The sequence below is a fragment of the Trachypithecus francoisi genome, unplaced genomic scaffold (genome assembly GCF_009764315.1).
Source record: "Trachypithecus francoisi isolate TF-2019V2 unplaced genomic scaffold, Tfra_2.0 Lachesis_group8, whole genome shotgun sequence".
Classification (NCBI taxonomy): Eukaryota; Metazoa; Chordata; class Mammalia; order Primates; family Cercopithecidae; genus Trachypithecus; species Trachypithecus francoisi.
Window position 1 is genome coordinate 102,496,069 of NW_022681473.1, and position 16,653 is coordinate 102,512,721.

The 16,653-nt window shown below is 49.1% G+C and overlaps 1 protein-coding gene across 4 annotated transcripts in view; it reads left to right on the top strand.

Annotated features, from left to right (window-relative positions):
• Nucleotides 1-16,653, top strand: part of ZBTB16 (zinc finger and BTB domain containing 16) — a 198,131-nt gene that overhangs the window by 91,197 nt on the left and 90,281 nt on the right. For all 4 annotated transcript variants that reach the window (XM_033207560.1, XM_033207557.1, XM_033207559.1 and 1 more), the window contains exon 3: nucleotides 6,380-6,477. In XM_033207560.1, the coding sequence (XP_033063451.1) occupies nucleotides 6,380-6,477 (98 nt within the window). The remainder of the gene's footprint in view (nucleotides 1-6,379; nucleotides 6,478-16,653) is intronic.

A 16,653-nucleotide genomic window follows, 5' to 3' on the forward strand; every position in this document is an offset into this window, starting at 1 on the left:
AGAGATAAAGACCTAGTGCTTGCCCCCACAGAGTGTATAGTCTTAAGGAACTTATAAATGGTTTAGTCTTGAATCTTGAACTTAATATTCCTACAAAATATGTAAGGAGAGTGACACTGGGTGTGACTAATGGCCTACATAGCCTGGAATATGGCACTTTTGGTGGCATGAAGAGACATTCCTTGGGAAGACATGATGTCACCCTTAGAAGGAAGGGAACATTCCCCAGAGTATCCTGATGCCCTATGAGTAACATAGTCTGGCTTAGGGTGGAGGCCGCTAGTAGAACAGATTCTGTTTAGAGTATTCCTTTCCCACAAAAAGACACATAGAAAGTACAGGAGAATGGCTGGGCATGGTGGCTCATGCCTATAATCTCAGCACTTTGGGAGGCCGAGATGGGAGGATCACTTGAGCCCAGGAGTTCAAGACCAGCCAGGCAACATAGCAAGACCTCGTCTCTATTAAAAACAATTTTTTAAAAAAGAAAGTACAGGAGAATGGACTGAATATGGAAACACTCTGCAGTGTCCCTGGAAGTTGCTCTGGGGAGGAAATACTGATAGCCTCATAACTTTTCATTCATCCCTTCCTCTCAAAATTAGAGCACAGAATGGCATTGACTATTTCACCTTTCCTTTGTCATTTGAATTAAAGGTAAGTGGACATTGAAAGTGTGTTTTTGACTAAAAGGTCTAAGGAGGAAGAGTGAGCCCATTACTAAAGTACTTAAGCTTTCCCTTTACTCAATTCTGTGTCTACTTGGACAGGTGAATGAGGCTAGGGTGAGGTTCTCTTATCACCGAGCTTAGGAGTCAGTTGCTTTTGAGGCTGAGAGCACTGGCAGAGCTCCATAAAGGGACCTACCTTATGCTGTCCCCACGTGGGGCCCAAGTCTGCATGTCAGCACCAACTGCCCAGGTCCTGCTCCAGAGGACCAGAAAGTTTGCATGGTGGCTGGGTAAGTAGATGATCCTGGAGAGTGTTGGTTCTCATGGGGACGGCAGACATTTTGGAGAAGAGAGGATCATTTAGGTCATGGCTTGGATCTTACAGAATCTCCCATCTGCTTCCTATCTATTCTGAGTACTCCTCTGAAGCACTGAGAAGATCAAATTTATGGTCAGAAAGGGGTGGTCATAGGATCAAAAAGCCTGAAGCACTGAGAAGGTCAAATTTATGGTCATGGGATCAGAAAGGGATGGTCATAGGATCAAAAAGCCCAAAGCATCGGGGTGACTTTTGCACTAATGTGGTCAAATTGATGGTCATAGAACCAGAAAGCAAAAATCCAAAGCATTGAGGTGACTTTTGCATGTGGAGTGGCCTCATACCTACAATAGGGTGAGTTTAGAAGGACCTTATATACTGCATTGATGTGGTCTGAGTGTTGGTTCAGAGGATGGATCAGTTAGGCTGAAAACAAGGACAACATCATCTTATAAATACCCTTACAGGATGGATTTCCCACTTTATTTTTCCTCATTCAAAGACGGGAGAGAGCAGTGGGTAGTCCAGCTGTGGAGCCCTCCCATTCACTTTTCCCAATTACAGGTCCTAGTTCCCCATGCTGGTCTTTCCAGCAAAACTCACAGGTCAGACAATTTCAACCCTTGGATTACTGAAACTGAGGTTTCTTTCTCTAAACCTTCCCTGCCTGTTGGTCTGCTCCAACTTGAGCATTTGCCCCTGGGCTCAGGAACCTGGGAAGCAATGTGACATTGGCAGTGCTGGGACATGAACCTCTCTCTTTCAGCTAGGCAGTGCTGCTGGGCTTTTCCCTTTGACACCTGGTAGTGCAGTGAGCTCTTCTCATAGCCTTCTCCCCTTGGTCCCTGGCTGCATAGGACAGAAGTGGGCCGAGCTTACCCTGCAGAGAGTAGACATGGTGAATGCCCCCTTGGGGGTCAACTGTTGTGGTCAGCTCTCTCTGGAAGCTGAAGGTAGGGAGGATAGAGTATGGCTTGGGTCTCTCCTCGCTGCCCTTTATGCTGCTGTTGCTCTTCTAGGTAGGCTAGGTTGATCAAGGCTTATCCTGAAGATGACAGGTTGGTCTAATGGCTTCATGCTTCTATGCAGTAGCCATTAGCCTTCCTTGTATGGACTTTAGGAGCCACAGGACAGGGTCCAGTTTTTAATTGGAGGCCGCCTATGAAGCTGTTGTACTTGAAATATTGTTAGGATGAGCAAAGGAATGCCATAGATGCCACTTTACAGAGAGGGATTTCTCCAGCATCCTTGATCAGTCCCTTTTGAATGAGGCCTCATGAGGAAAGGAAATATAGGCATGGTCTCTGCCATTATGGAGTTTGCACTCTAAACCAGGTGAAATCTTTGTGAGTTTTCAGACTCACAGTGGCACAGAAATGGTTCAAACGATGAGCTTGTATCTTGCTAGCTTCGTTTGACTAGTGAGAGTTGTGTGGTTGAAAACCAGTGAGAAGGAGTGAATTCTTCTCTTCAGTTACTTGTTAAAAGGTTCAGATTTGTTTAGCTTGAATTTCTCATAATGATTCAGCTTTCTTGAGAAAATAGAAACTTGTTAGAGGTTAATGTGTTCTTTGTCTTTTTGGACATAAGTGAAAATCTGTTACATGCAAGGTGAGTTTACCTAATGAGCCACTGAGAGTTGGGGAGAACTTGAGTCTGTTCCCCAGGAACCTGGGTGAGGACCTGAAGCATATGGGGCAATGGAATCTCCACTGAGTATAGGTTGGAGATGCGTGGGCTGTACTAGAACTGGGTTACTTTCAAAATGGTGTTCAGCAAGGTAGCTTCTTCTCAGAGAAGAGAGTGTGAAAACTCTACCACCAACTAAGGCAGTGTGCAGAAAGGTGCAAACATGTCCCCAGATGTCTTCCTTTCCTGTCACAGTGGAGGCTGATAATCTCAGATGGCCACGTGCAATTAAACCTTATGAAAAGACAGGACTAGATTGGGAAGATGTGAGTATGTGGTAAGGAAGAAGGAGGTGGATAGAATTTCCATTTTGATCTAAATGCTTTGCAGTTGCATAATGTGGTGATGGTAGTGGTGGGAGGTTGTGGTCTAAAGAGGGAATAGACTGTGAGTTCACACGAATTTGCACTTTTGCTCCAGGAACCAGTTGGAATTCTATTTCCACATTGGCTGTTCTGCAGACTGTGCCATGGAGAGTCTGCTGGTAGCCAGGTCCCTCAAATGCACTGAAATTCTCCACCATTATTTTCTTTGAATTAGGAGAAGCCTTCACTTTTCCACATTCTTCGTTTGGTATGTGAACAAGAATTAAAGATATGAGCAAACCAGTGCTGGGCTCTGTTGAACTCCTGGGCCTGTGAGGTTGTTCCCTTTTTCTCTAATGAACTTTGTGTGCTTTGCCCAGGTCTCTCTGCCAGTGAGGAAAGACCTTTGCCCTTGTACTTCATGTGGAATCACATGGCCACCATATTAATCTCTGGCAACCTGGATGGGGCACTGAGTTAGTGGGTCAGTTGCAGGGCAGTCACCTTATCCTGAGGATTAGACAGGATAGGACACCCGGGTCTCTGAAGGCAGGGAAATGCGTGACAACAGAGTCATTCTGAGGACAGGCTGGTGGTAACTTCTGGAAGTTTCTTTCACTGAAAGACAAAGAGCAAGTGAGTGAAGGAGTAAACTCAGGCCACTTGGAATAGATTTTAAATGACCAGATTGCTGGGATTGGGTCTAGAGGTTTGCTTGGGCGATCCTAGCCTGGCTGCCACAGTGTCAGAGGACATCACAGTGCACCGTAACAAGTGGGACATGGCTCAGGGAGAATAATAGTGCCCCTTAGAGGACCACCTTGTAGGCTAGGTAAAAGAATATGGGTAAGACTTTGGAATGATAAAATTTTGTCTCTATTCAAAATATTTGATGTGATCTACATCACTTTATAGATGATCCAATGCAGAGAGATTGTGATAGCATGACTTGTCCAATGTTAATGGCTGAGTCAGGTGGGAGGATGCAGGGCTTCTGGCTGCTAGCTGGGCATTCTTCTCTGTACTCTGCCACCTCTGTAGTAAAAGGGCAAGTGCCTGTCATCTTTCACACCAAGCCGATCCAGTTGGCCAAGATAAGCCACTTCCACCAATTGCCAGGCAAATCCATTCACAGCTAAAGAAAAGGCAATGGTGTTACCGAAACCAAGAGTGTTTATCATGGTGAGGGATTTGATCTGGAACCCTCAAGGAGAAGAGATGGGAGACCCAGAGGGGAGTTTAGCCTGGTGGTGGCTCCTAAATCTGAAGACCAGTCATTTTAGTGTCCTTTTGGAAAATAAATACAAATGGGTGTTCGTCCTCCTGTTCCTCTTGACAGCCACCCCTGAGAAGTGAGCACCCCAGGAGCTAACAAATCCCTGGTGAAGAAAAGGATGAAAATAAACTGAAACCCTTATGTTGCCATCCACCAGATTTTACCATGACTGTGTGTGAGTTCATCTGCTGAACCCTTTGTGAATAGAGCCTTTGCCACCCTATAGAACATCTCTTAGAGAAGCAAGTATCTTTCATGCCCGGGCAAGTGACAGGAATACTCCACCATTGTGTATGTTTGCACTCACAGACCTAGGTACGTGGTTTAAAAGATACTTTGTCCAAAATGCTATTAGGACATGTCCCAGTGCCCAACATTGTGAAATCTATTTAGAGTTAAGAATGTTCAGTTAAAATGTTCTGTACTGTTAATATTTCCCAATTTGGGTGGATCAGCGTGGCAAGGAGCAAGAGAACATGGAGGGGGTGGTACCCCTACAGTGTCATAGATAAGGGTGTGTGTGTGTATGTGTTTGTGATTGAGAAATCATTTGTCTTTGGCAAGTAGGGAAAGGGAAAGCATGCAAACAAAACAATGTGATTGAGAAAGAGCTCTGCGGAGAGAACTTTGTGTGATCCCTATCAGAAGGCCGCCCACAGTGGATACCGTATGCTGGTCCCCATGCTGCGGGAGCCCATTGACTGTGGCGCTAAAGAGGCTCACCTGGGTCCACCACATGGTCTTGACACACTGCTGGCTTGTCATTCTGGGACTTGGAAGGTGGTGGCAGTGGGTGGCTCGGTTTTGCTACCATCTAGATGCTGCCAGCTTGAGTGTGTGATACTCCCTCTCCCCACCTGCAGTTTTATCTGTTGTCAGTACCAGCTCTCCAGCCTTTTACTACGGTCTTAACACGTCAACATTTTGATGGAGAGGGAGGGCTTTGTTTTCTCTTCTGCCTGCTCCACCGCCCACAGATCCTGCTTCTGGCTGCCACGCCTGCCCTGTCCTGAGGGCCAAGGCCCCTGGGGAAGTTGCGGGGATGGTGCAGAGACTGGGGTGGAGGTGGAGGCCGGATCCTGGATCTGGCAATAGCATATATGGGCCTGACAACAGAAGTGTGGGTGGGCGGCAGCTTGGAGCCTCTCCCCAGTGCTCGGCTCCCTGATTGCGCACCCGGTTCCCTGCATCTTACCAGCTCCCGTGCTAGCTCGTGACTGAGCCAGGGGTCTGGTGGGAGAGGCCCTGGGTTGGGAGTTGGGATAGGAGCACTGCTGCAGTTTGGGCCTGTGACCGGTTGTTACTGAGACCTTGGTCTTCCCAGGGGTGATGACATGGGACCAGTCCACCTCACAGAATCATAGTGATGGCAAAATGAGAGAATGTGTATGAAGAGCTACAGATGACTATGACCACCCTACATTTATAGAATGATGTTATCCAGTTTCTTGAAACTCTGCTTTCTGCTGGGGCAAGACAGAGGGAAGATACTTCTAAAGCCGAGCCTTGGGGGAAAGCTGTGCATGTTGGGGGGGGTCACTGCAGTCCTAAGAACATCTGGATGCCAGAGAAAGAAGTATCTTGTGTCTATAAGGGCATTCATTTATTCATAGGCTTATTCAGAGCCTCCTTTATGTCAGTCACTGTAGTGGAAGTTGGAGGTAGGAGAGAGAAAAGATACGGGTGTAGCCCTCCTGGGTCCAATGGGCTTGTTCACAGTCACCACCCGGGGAAGGCAGTGCTGCACAGAGGTGAGCAGAGGCTGCGGGCCTCCTGTGAGGTCTGTGCTGGTTTGACAGTGAGCATTATGTCTGTCTGACTGTCCTGGGTGTTTCATCCTTTCTCCCTCTGGAAATGGATCTGATTTTTTTTCTCGGTCCATGTGCCAGCGGTAAAGCCCATGGACAAGACCAGGAATGGGTGCTTCACTGGCAGCAGTCCCTGGGCAGAGGGCATGATTTACACTGTCTGAGGATCCAGGGATGGGTTTCCATTGATGCCCTCCTGCTCCCTTCCGCCTGTCACCTGCTGGAGGGATGGCTGCCAAGCCAGGTGGTGGATGGCTATGCCTCCCATCCAGCCAGAGCAGCAGCAACCTCTCTTTTCCTTTCCCTTACAGGAAGCTGCACAGTGGGATGAAGACGTACGGGTGCGAGCTCTGCGGGAAGCGGTTCCTGGATAGTTTGCGGCTGAGAATGCACTTACTGGCTCATTCAGGTAGGCAAGGTCACCTTAGTGACCCGTTCAGATACAGGCAACTATCTCCTGCCTGCCTTCCCTCCTAGTCAGAGCCTGCTGCGGCCTGCATGTCCCCACTGCCCACTGGGGCCCTGGTCTATCTTGTTCCCTGGACCCTCCCTCCAGGCTCATGACACAGAAGATCCATCCTGATGGTGGGGCTACCTGGATGAACCCACCTTCAAGCTCTCCTCGGTTTCCTAGGCATCACTGGTAACCAGTGCTCCGTGTGATCTACCTTCCAAAGTAGACTGCAGTTGCATTAGCGAAACAGTTGTGGAATTAAGTTCTCGCTGTCTAATGAATCTGACTATTGGGTTCACATTATACAGGAGCCTTTAATTAAATAGATATAGAAAGGTTGGAACACAAAGCTAGTTATAGCCTGCTGTCTTTTGCAAGTTAATTTTATTCAATTCTAGTGAGGTCGACTGGGTGGCTGCTGGTAATTTTGCTCATGTTTGGGCAAAGCTGCTCTGCTTCACCAGGCCTGGAATGGGGAGAAGCACCTGACATTTGACAGGCCCGGGTGTTCTTGGTGGAGGGAAGGATCTAGCAGGTCTGATACGGTGGCTTTGAGGCCTAGGTCACCTGACTTTAGTTGTGGAGGCCTCAACTCTTCTTTGCCAGGCGCATATTCTCTTCCCTTTAATTCCCTTGCCTTCCAACCTTGGAGTCATTTTTTTTTTTTTTTCTTTTTTTGAGACGGAGTCTTGCTCTGTCGCCCAGGCTGGAGTGCAGTGGCTGGATCTCAGCTCACTGCAAGCTCCACCTCCGGGGTTTACGCCATTCTCCTGCCTCAGCCTCCCGAGTAGCTGGGACTACAGGCGCCCGCCACCTTGCCCGGCTAGTTTTTTGTATTTTTTTTAGTAGAGACGGGGTTTCACCGTGTTAGCCAGGATGGTCTCGACCTCCTGACCTCGTGATCCGCCTGTCTCGGCCTCCCAAAGTGCTGGGATTACAGGCTTGAGCCACCGCGCCTGGTCGGAGTCATTTTTTAGGGGAGAAGAGAGGGCTGTTGTTTTATTTGGTTTTGTCTTCTCCTCATGTAGGCCAAGGCCTGCTTCCCCTTTCCCCATATTGGCTCCAGAAACTGGCTCTCCAAGCAGTTTGGCTTTTGTGAAATGGGCTTCGGGGTTGGGCAGACAAAGGTTCAAATCCTGTCTGTGATATGTGCTGTGTGAACTTAGCTGCATTCATCTTGTGAACCTCAGTTTCTGCATCTGTCAAGTGCTGGTGGTGTTAACACATAATTTTTTGGAGGATTAGGTGACAGAATATATGTTGAAGGCATCTGTAGTAAGCCGCTGGCATACAGTTGGCATTTAATAAATGTTAACGGTTTCTGCTTGCACCTTCCTCCCTCATCCTTGTTTCTGAGCCTGTTGCCCCGGAGGTGTGTCCCCATCCGCTGGTTCCCTGCCTGCCTGGCCGCTTGTACTCTCTTTCCCCTGAGCCCATCCTGTGTACAGTCGTGGAAGTGCTCTTCGGTCGCTTTTTCTGCTTCAGCTCACCACTGCCTTGCTGCAGGGCCCATGTGGTTCTGCATTGTGTTGGATGTGGCCTCTCCCCCTGGTCCTCATGGTCCTTCCTAAGTGTCCTAAGTCTTTCTCACTTCCCATTCTTCCCTCTTCCAGGCGCAGGGATTTGTCCACAGCAGGCAGCTGGCAGCTATCTGTCTCCGCATGTCTACCGTCCCTGTGTCTTCGTGCATTCTGTTCCTCCTTCCTGTGGGCCCTCCCTACCCGACCCCTGGCTCCCCTCAATCATCCTCCTCCTGCCCACTTGTCTCACCTCGGCCCAGAGCCCTAACTTCCAGGCATTCCTGCGTCCGGATCTGCTTGGCACTCACGTATACTTTTTCTTCTGTTTTAGTGACTTACACCTTGTATCTCTGCGCTTCCCTTCAGCTTTGTACGCTACTTAAGGTTCAGGGTGTGGTGGGTTTCATGACCTGTCTGCCTACCAGGTTGGTTACCCTTCCCTTGCTTTCTTGGTCTTGATTTTTTCTGCTTTAGTTCACCACTGCCTTACTGCAAAGTGTGGCGTGTCCTGCCCTAGACCCCTGTGTGGTGCTGGGCACTTTTGGGGCAGCGCACTTCTAGCCTGTTGGTAAAGCCTCTTTGCCTTTTCAGCCCCAGTAAGCATCCTTTCTTATTGCCCTTTCCTTGAGTCCAGTGCTCTAGCCAGACTAATCTTCTTGGTTTGCTTCATGGGCTTGTTGCTTTCTGAGCTCTGTGGCTTTGTTTGCCCCATTCTGTCTGCTTGGAATAACCCATCTCCCATCTTCCCAGATCTTCCAAGGTCCCTTCCATGATGCCGTTCCCAGCTGTTCCCCACCTCCAGCCAGAAGCAATCGTGCCTTCTCTGTGCCCATATTTCTTCATTTGAAGCTGTTTTTGGGTGCAGTTTTTCTTCTGTGTTACGGTTATTTATGGACTTGCCTTATCTCCCTTACTTGGGAGGCGGGGTTACACAGTGGAAGAAATCTGGACACCTACCTACTGCTGATGTGATCTGGGGCAAGAACCATAAGCTCTTACAGCCTCAGTATCCTCATCTGTAAAATGAAAATATTTAACGCTATCTCAGAGAAACTGTGAGGCTCACCTTGAATACATACCACCATGCCTAACATGTAATGGGGTCAGATCCTGTCTGCATTATGTCCAGCACACTGCCTGGCACATTATTGGTGCCAGCAAGTATTTGTTGAGTGAATGATGCAGCCTGGGAGGCCGATGAACAGGGAAACTCCTCTCTCCGGACAAGTCCCTCCTATGGTAGGAACTGTTTATGTCCCAAGGACTCACTGGAGGGGACAGCCAGGAGCCCCTGGCTCATATTGTATCCCTCTTCCAGGCAGCGTGACCCAGTGTGAGTTAGCCAGTGTCTCTGCTGTGAATCACACATCAGCGGCATTGGTGGGCTGGTGGGAGCGGCTGAAGAGAGGAAAGGGCTGCTTGCATACTCATGTCAGGTGGGCCCGGTGTCCCCAGTTCAGACAAGAGCGCGACTTTGAGCAACTGCCCTGCGGAGCTGGCAGTTCCCTGGGGAAGCTGACTTTGGTCCCACCTAAGATGCTGCCTCCAGATCCCCTGATCTCATATGGCTGCTCCAGAGGCTTTGGGAGTTGGGTCCTGTTTTCCTAGTTTTTCCTTTCCATGCCTGTCTTACTGGGCACTGAAGGCTGATTATGTGCAATGATTTCTCCCTCTGCTAGTGACTTGCCAGTGCCCTTGGAAAGGATGATTTGATGATTAGGCAGGTGTGATGAGTCATAGTCGTGTTTTAATTCACCCTTGCAGATAGCTCCCAGCCTACATTCTGATATTTCTATTCTTTTTTTCTTTCTGTTGTCCAGCATACTCCTCACCCCCCCATGCTGAGAGGTCTTCAAAATAAAACAGCACAAAGGGCTTAGTGAGGCTAGAGGCTACTCTATTTCCTGAATTTTTTGGCCCCTGTTAAACAGGCCCTGGGGGCCTCTGGAGTGACCTGGCCTTTTTGGGTAGTTGGGGTCAGAGGCTTGGGCTGGTGTCGCTGGGTCTTCTTACAGATTCCAGTGGTGGTTTACATATTCTGATGCCTACTCCCAGATGCCTGAACACAGAACTAGATGATGTTTTAGAAGAGACATTGAATTAGATGATGTGAGGTTTTCCTGCTGCTCTAGTTTGAAGGCTCCATGAAGAAAGTGGACAGTGAGAATGGGTGCTCCAGGTCTATAGAGTAGACTCATTCTACAGAAGATGACCAAGGGTTGAAGCAGCCCACAGCCTGGAAGAACAGTAGTTGCTCTAGAATCCTAGGTGGGGGGCGGAGGGGCGGCGGGTGGCTTTTTTTTTTTTTTTCAAAAGGGGCAGGCTGTGGAGAAACAAGTCCAGGATCTGGGTAGGGGTCGTGGTTGCCCCCTTAAATGTTGCCACCCTTGCACTGGCACATTCCTGCTGTTTTCTTCTGTTCAGCGGAGCTGAACGGCGCTCACTTCCTGGCTAGCTCTGCGTGCTGCCCCACCCCCTCTTGGCTAGCATTGCCTGTGTTTGTTATTGTAGTTCTGGCTCCAGGCCAGGCCTGGCTGGGAGCCAGACTTGTGGGTACAGTATGTACAGTGAGTACCGAGCCAAGTTTGTCATCATACACGATTAATTTTTTTTTTCTAATCTGGTTGGGGTGGGGTGAAGGAGGAGGCAAGAAAATAGTTTCTCCGATGCTTGAGAATAGGCCGCATTGAATTCCGCAGAGATGTCATTTCTGAAAGGGAGACAGCGCTCCGGCTTGTTCTCCCTTCGCAGTTTTTCCTCCTTTCTCTCCCTGTCGTCCTCCTCTCCTCTTCATTTCCCTATCACACGAAATCAGCCTATAGGAGATCGACAATGCAGTTCTTATTTTCAGTGACTAGAATACTAAAATTACACTCCTAAATCAGTTTTCATTGTGTTGAAATTGACAATTTGTTTAATTAGAAGTTTGCCCTGTAGGAGGCCCTTCTGAGACACAGTGCCTTCCCTTTTTCTCTCTCCCTTACTTTCTGTTTTTAGGGTTTGTTTTAAAGACCCTAAATGGTAGTAGTGAATTTCAGTTTAATTGAAGTTTTAATTTCAGTTTGAATGTGTGAACTAATCAAGTGTTTATGAGCTATACCTGTGATCACAATAAGTTTACCCATCAGTAACTGAACTCATTAACTAATGAGATGATCTGACCAGGCCCTGCATTCTCAGAGGTGGTTTTGGGGGTCAGAAGGGTTTGTGTACTGGGGAAAGAGGCTTGGGGTGGGAAGAGAGATGGTCTCCAAGGCTTTGCAAAGCCAGCCCTGGTGGAGGGTGAAGCTTGGGTGTAGGACTGTGGCCCCTCCCCTTCCTGTGTCCCAGGAAGACTGTGTCTCTCCTCATCCTCTGCTACCTGACCCCTTCTGGGGATCTGGCCTTGAAGCATCTATGGATCCGCTGTCTCTTTGCCACTCCTTGTTGTAACATGAGAAGTGATTCCTAGCTCTGAGATGTCCATGCAGAGACCACAGACACATGCAGTGACTCAAGTTGGTTCTGAGATGGGCCAGTGTAAGGTTTCCTATCAGGTAGATTTCCCACAGCGTGGCTTAACGTCCTGGTGGCTTATAAGTGAGCATGCCTAGAACTGCTTGTCCCTATTTTTGACTCGGCTGCATACGATTAGGGTTTGAGTATTCGTATGGCCTGCTCCTATTCTGGGAGTGTTATTCATTTTTGGAACCAGAGAATATTTAATAAGCACAAATTATGTGTCAGGCTCTGTGCACGTAACAGTGAAGACTACTACAGCATCCCTGCCCTCAAGGAGCTTAAGTCTAGCGTGGGAGATGAGTATGACTATCCAATCATCATACAAGATGGTAATGTGTGCAAAGTGCTAAGAAATCTAGGAGAAAGTCGGAGTAGGAGGGTGTTTTGTGCCAGAGGGTAACAGAACAGCATTTGGAAAGGACTCAGTGAGGGGAAGCCCAAGCCACCTATGGAGGTGGGTGGTGTAACCTGCGCGTGTAGGCTGGGCCTGCAGGGAGAGAGCAGAGTGCAGGGTTTAGAAGAGATGGATGAGATACATCTGTGGAAGGAGTAGCAAAATGATCTACATTCTCCCTGAAGCACTGGAGAGCCACTGAATGATTGAGTAAGAAGTTGACCCATTTTTGTGTCTGGAATAGAAGGGACTGTTGGGCTTTTTTATATACACTAGGCTAGAATATAGGGTAAATAAAGCCCCATAGAGAACATGAAGACTGGTCATCTATGTTGGGGTGTGGCTGGAGTGTTGAGAGGCCTGTGCCTTCTGTGCTGGTTAGGGCCATGTGGCCCCATTCTGCCAGGTGGGAGGCCCCATCCTTCCACTCCTCTCTTGCCCTTGTCAGGCACTGTAAGCCCTGGCTATTGAGGAGCGTCCCTGAGACAAGGCTCTTCCCCAGAGTCAGAGCCATGGGGAAAGAATGAGGGCTTTCGTTGATAGATTTTCTGATTTCAGCAGCAGCATGGAGTGGCTGGGGCTTATCACCTGGGACCTGGGTCACCCTCCTGGCAGGGAAAAGGGCTGGAGGGGTCCGCAAGATTGGATCTGTTAGACTTTCTTCTGTCGCGGTTGGATGGAGGAAAAAAAGCATTACAAGATGGCAAAGATCTGTGGGTTGTCCTTGTTCTGTTTTATTTATTTATTCTTTTTTGGAGCACTGAGCTGTGGGTTTCAGTTTCTTCTTCTCAAAGATAGAGAAGGTGGGGGAAGAGAGGTAGCTGGAAAATTCCATGTGACTGGGAGGAGATGGAGTGAGGTGGTCCCCACGCTGATGATTGGAGAGCTGCCTTTGAGTCCAAAGATGGCTCCCCATCACCTTGTCTCTCCTCCCATTTACCTCTCTCCTCCCAGATTAGGTATCTGTTCAGAGCAAGAGACTGGGGGCTGCCCAGGCTTGTGAGAGCCCATGGCCAATCCATGCACCCTCTGCCCACTCTCCAGTCAATACCAACTTTCCCTTGTGGTTAGCTTCCTACCACCAGGGCAAGCCCGGGAGATGACCAGGAAGAAACTTTGTTCATGTTCCTCGACTCCCTCCACATTCCTTATGTGGGGGAACCTTTGGTTTTTGGGTCAAGGAAGTGGAGAAGATCAGATGGGGCTGGCTCAGAGGCTGGGCTGTCCTCCCTTCGGTCCGCATGGGTGATGTGGATGTAGAGAGAGGAAAGGGTGAAGGGAGCCACTTTCCCCCAGCTTGCTCTTGAACACACTTCTCTTTCTCTCTCTCTCTCCCTACTCTGAATTTGGCTTGCTTCCCGAACTTTTTCCCAGAGTGGTGTCGTCACTGGCCTGCCGGCAGGTCTGGATGTTCTGCCAGCATTCCAGAGAGTTTATGATCGCTTGCAGATGCGCCTCCAAGAACACACTGTACCCAAAGCAGAAATTAATGCAGGCTTGACTACCGTCCAAGCCCATACACGGGAGAGAGGAAAAAGAAAACAAAAACTGTTTAATGCTGTTTATAAATTATACACTAGCTGATGAAAAATACATTTCTTGCCTCTCCCCTTTTACTCTCCACCCCCCACCCGTCCTCAGTCCCCCCCACCCCCACCCCCCGCCCCTTCTCGCTTTCTGCCTCAAGAGCCTAAACTGAGACCAGAAGAATATGGTTTTGCTTTTTAGCTCCTGTTTTGGCTGGGATCCGAAACCCTGCTGCTGATTCACAGCCAGAGTATTTTTCCCCTTTACCTGATGAAATATACTGATTTTCCAGCCCAGATGGGGTGTTTTTGGTTTTGTTATCTGGGTTGTTTTTGTGTTTTTTGGTTTTTGTTTTTTGGCCAGGGATTTTGTTTACAGCAAGTATCAGGTTCCGTGATGGTGCTGGGTGCGATGCTGGCCCCAGGGCAGATAAATCCCCCACATAACTGCCACCTTAGTGCTGCGGTTCTGTGCCTGGGTCCCCCGGCCCTAGTCAGGCCAGCTGAACTGAGAAAGTTGGGAAAGTTCATTGCAGGTCATGGTTTTAAACAGTGTTTTCACCAGTTCTCTCCCACCCCTTCACCTACAGCCCCTGTGTGAAGAGGGGGTTCACATGTCCCTGCCCCCAAATACACATGTCTCTGTCTCCATATGGTGCCTTAGCAGGGGTTGGGGAAGCTTGTTCCATCTACCCCTCTGGATCCCAGCCTCTCCTCCCACCACGCAAATCCCCCATCCCAATTTATTCTATAAATTCGTTTCCACATTATGTCTATCCATTTACATGGCTTTTGTGTTTTTTAATACTGCTAATGTTTATCATTTGCCCAACAGGCTCGACAGATTTTGCTTCCTGTAGAGCATCGAGGCTTTAGAGCCCCCTCGTTGCTAAGTAGCAGTCTCCCTGTACTGTAATGGGCTGATTTTGTATTCTGTTCAGCGCTGTATCTTATTTTTGTATGCAAGACAAAGTGTTTTGATGGAGGACGATTGCGGCAGTGTCTGGAGGCTGTTTGGAGTTTTATGGGCTGTACAGTACACTGTGTGCTCTCTGAACAGAACACAGGCTGTTGAATTTTGGATTGGATTTGTCATTTTTCCCCCCTCAGAGAGGAGCCTGTCAGATAGAACATTACTTTGAGGGTGGAGGGAAGAAAGTGGAAATTATGTAATAACCTTCTTCCTTCTCCCTCTCTCGATGATTTTTCTATCTCAGCATAGGGTGGTTTCTTCCACACATACCCTCTCTCATGCCACCACATGATTTTGCACAGCTAGAGGATGACGGTCTTATTAGGAAATGAATGGTGCCCTAGAGGGATGGATGCTAGGACATCTGCCTGTCTGCCATTGATTCTCCTAGTCTCCCTTTCCTCTCCTTTGCTCCTGCCATCCTTCCTCCATTCTGGGCTGCCTTGCTGGCCCTTGTTATTGTCTGAGGATGGATGGATAAGGGGTTATTGGGGAGGGATATTTACATGGGATCAACTTGATAGTGGCAATGCCATTTCTGATTTCCAGGGTCTTTTCGTCTTCCCTTGGCTTCGCAGACACACACCCTGCCGGAAGAGTTCTTAGGAGGCCTGGCCTTGGTTTCTCTTGCCCTTGGCCCCATTTCCCAGCCCTCTAACCAGGGTGGGCCTGGGTCTCTGTATCCAGGCTGTGCCCAAGGGGCCCCACCCTGCTTTAGGCATCCATCACGCTACTGTGGCTCTTACTTTCAGTGCTCTCGTCCAGGTCTCTGTGGTGGCAGGTATTTATTTTTCAGCTCTTCTCTTCTTCTATTTCTCCCCAGTCTGCTTTCATCTCACTTCATCTCTTTGTCCCTGTCCTTTGTGTCTGTGTCAGCTTCGGCCTTTTCTTGACACTCCTGTGTATTTTCTGTCTTCCTTCTTATGTCTTCATCTGTCTTTGTCTCTATCTGTCTTGGTTGGTCTTTTCTCTGTCTCTGTCTTTGTCTCTGTCTCTCCCTGCCTCCCTGTCTCCCTGTCCTAACCCACCACCTCAAAGTGTTTTTAGCTAGGAAGCTGGGCAGTGGTTGGAATGGAAAACAAAATGTCACTCTGGCCCAGAGGTCTCCCCGGAGGGGAAGACTCTTGAGCCGGTGTCCCTAGAATGCTCCCAGCACCTAGAACCTCGTGTGCCCTTGTCCCTTGCCTCTCAGGGGCCAGAGTGGGGCTTCTCTGGCTTGGCCCCTGCTTTTCCTAGGTCTCTGGATGTTCCCAGCAAACCCCAGTTGTGTTGAGGATGGGCAAGTAGTTGAGCAGGGTTAGACTCTGCAAGGCCCTTATTGGACTTTGCTGGTACTGTGCTCGCCTGGGCCTGTACTGTGCACCTGAGTGCAGGACTCAGCAGCCGCCCTCATGTACTCATGCCCTGGCAGAGTGCCTGGCACATAGCAGTGTTGTGCACTGATAGTATTTGTCGAATAAATGAATATCCTGTTATAAAAGTGTTTGTACTACTAGGGCAGATCTGGGTTTGGTGGGGCCTGAAGAGTACTCAGTTTTGGGTGCTGTCTCTCAGAAAAGGATTATAAATACCAAGTGTTAGAGCCCCTCTCAGGGAAGGGGTCAGTGCCAGGGAGAGGCCTGAAGCTTCAGCCTTACTGGCTTCTGGGAGAACAGGTCTCGGTGAGCCACTTGACAGGTTGCTGTGAGGGGTGCCACTTGGAACTACTGAGTGGGGTGAAGATAGGAGGGTGACATCTGCCCAGCTCTGGGGACCTTCAGAGCCTGGGACATCTGTGCTCACAGGCCTCAGGTTTATGTTCCATAGAGGTCAGGCCAAATCCTCCTGCCTTTGGTAAATGGCTGCAGGTCGCAGTGGGCCTGGAAACATCATGGTATTTCACACGCTCTTCTCAGTGAGGCTGCTTGGTAGGGATGGACCCTGAGTTCCAGCTCACCCAGAGCCACCAGGTAGGCAGCCACTGTTGGTAGCATCCTGGCCTCCACACTGACTCTCGGTGACTATCAATGAAATGGCATGGCATCCACTCCTCTCCCAGGTGTTCAACTGCCTGGGTCTGTGGCTGGGGCTCTGCTGCCTTCTTGGGGCAGTAGAACTGCAAGTATGGTGGCGCAGAGGACTGGTCTATGTGTGTGTATGTGTGTGTGTGTAACCATGAGGGAGAGGGGGTCTGGAGGTGATGGAAAGTGTTTGCAGACATCTGGGCATCTGTTCTGT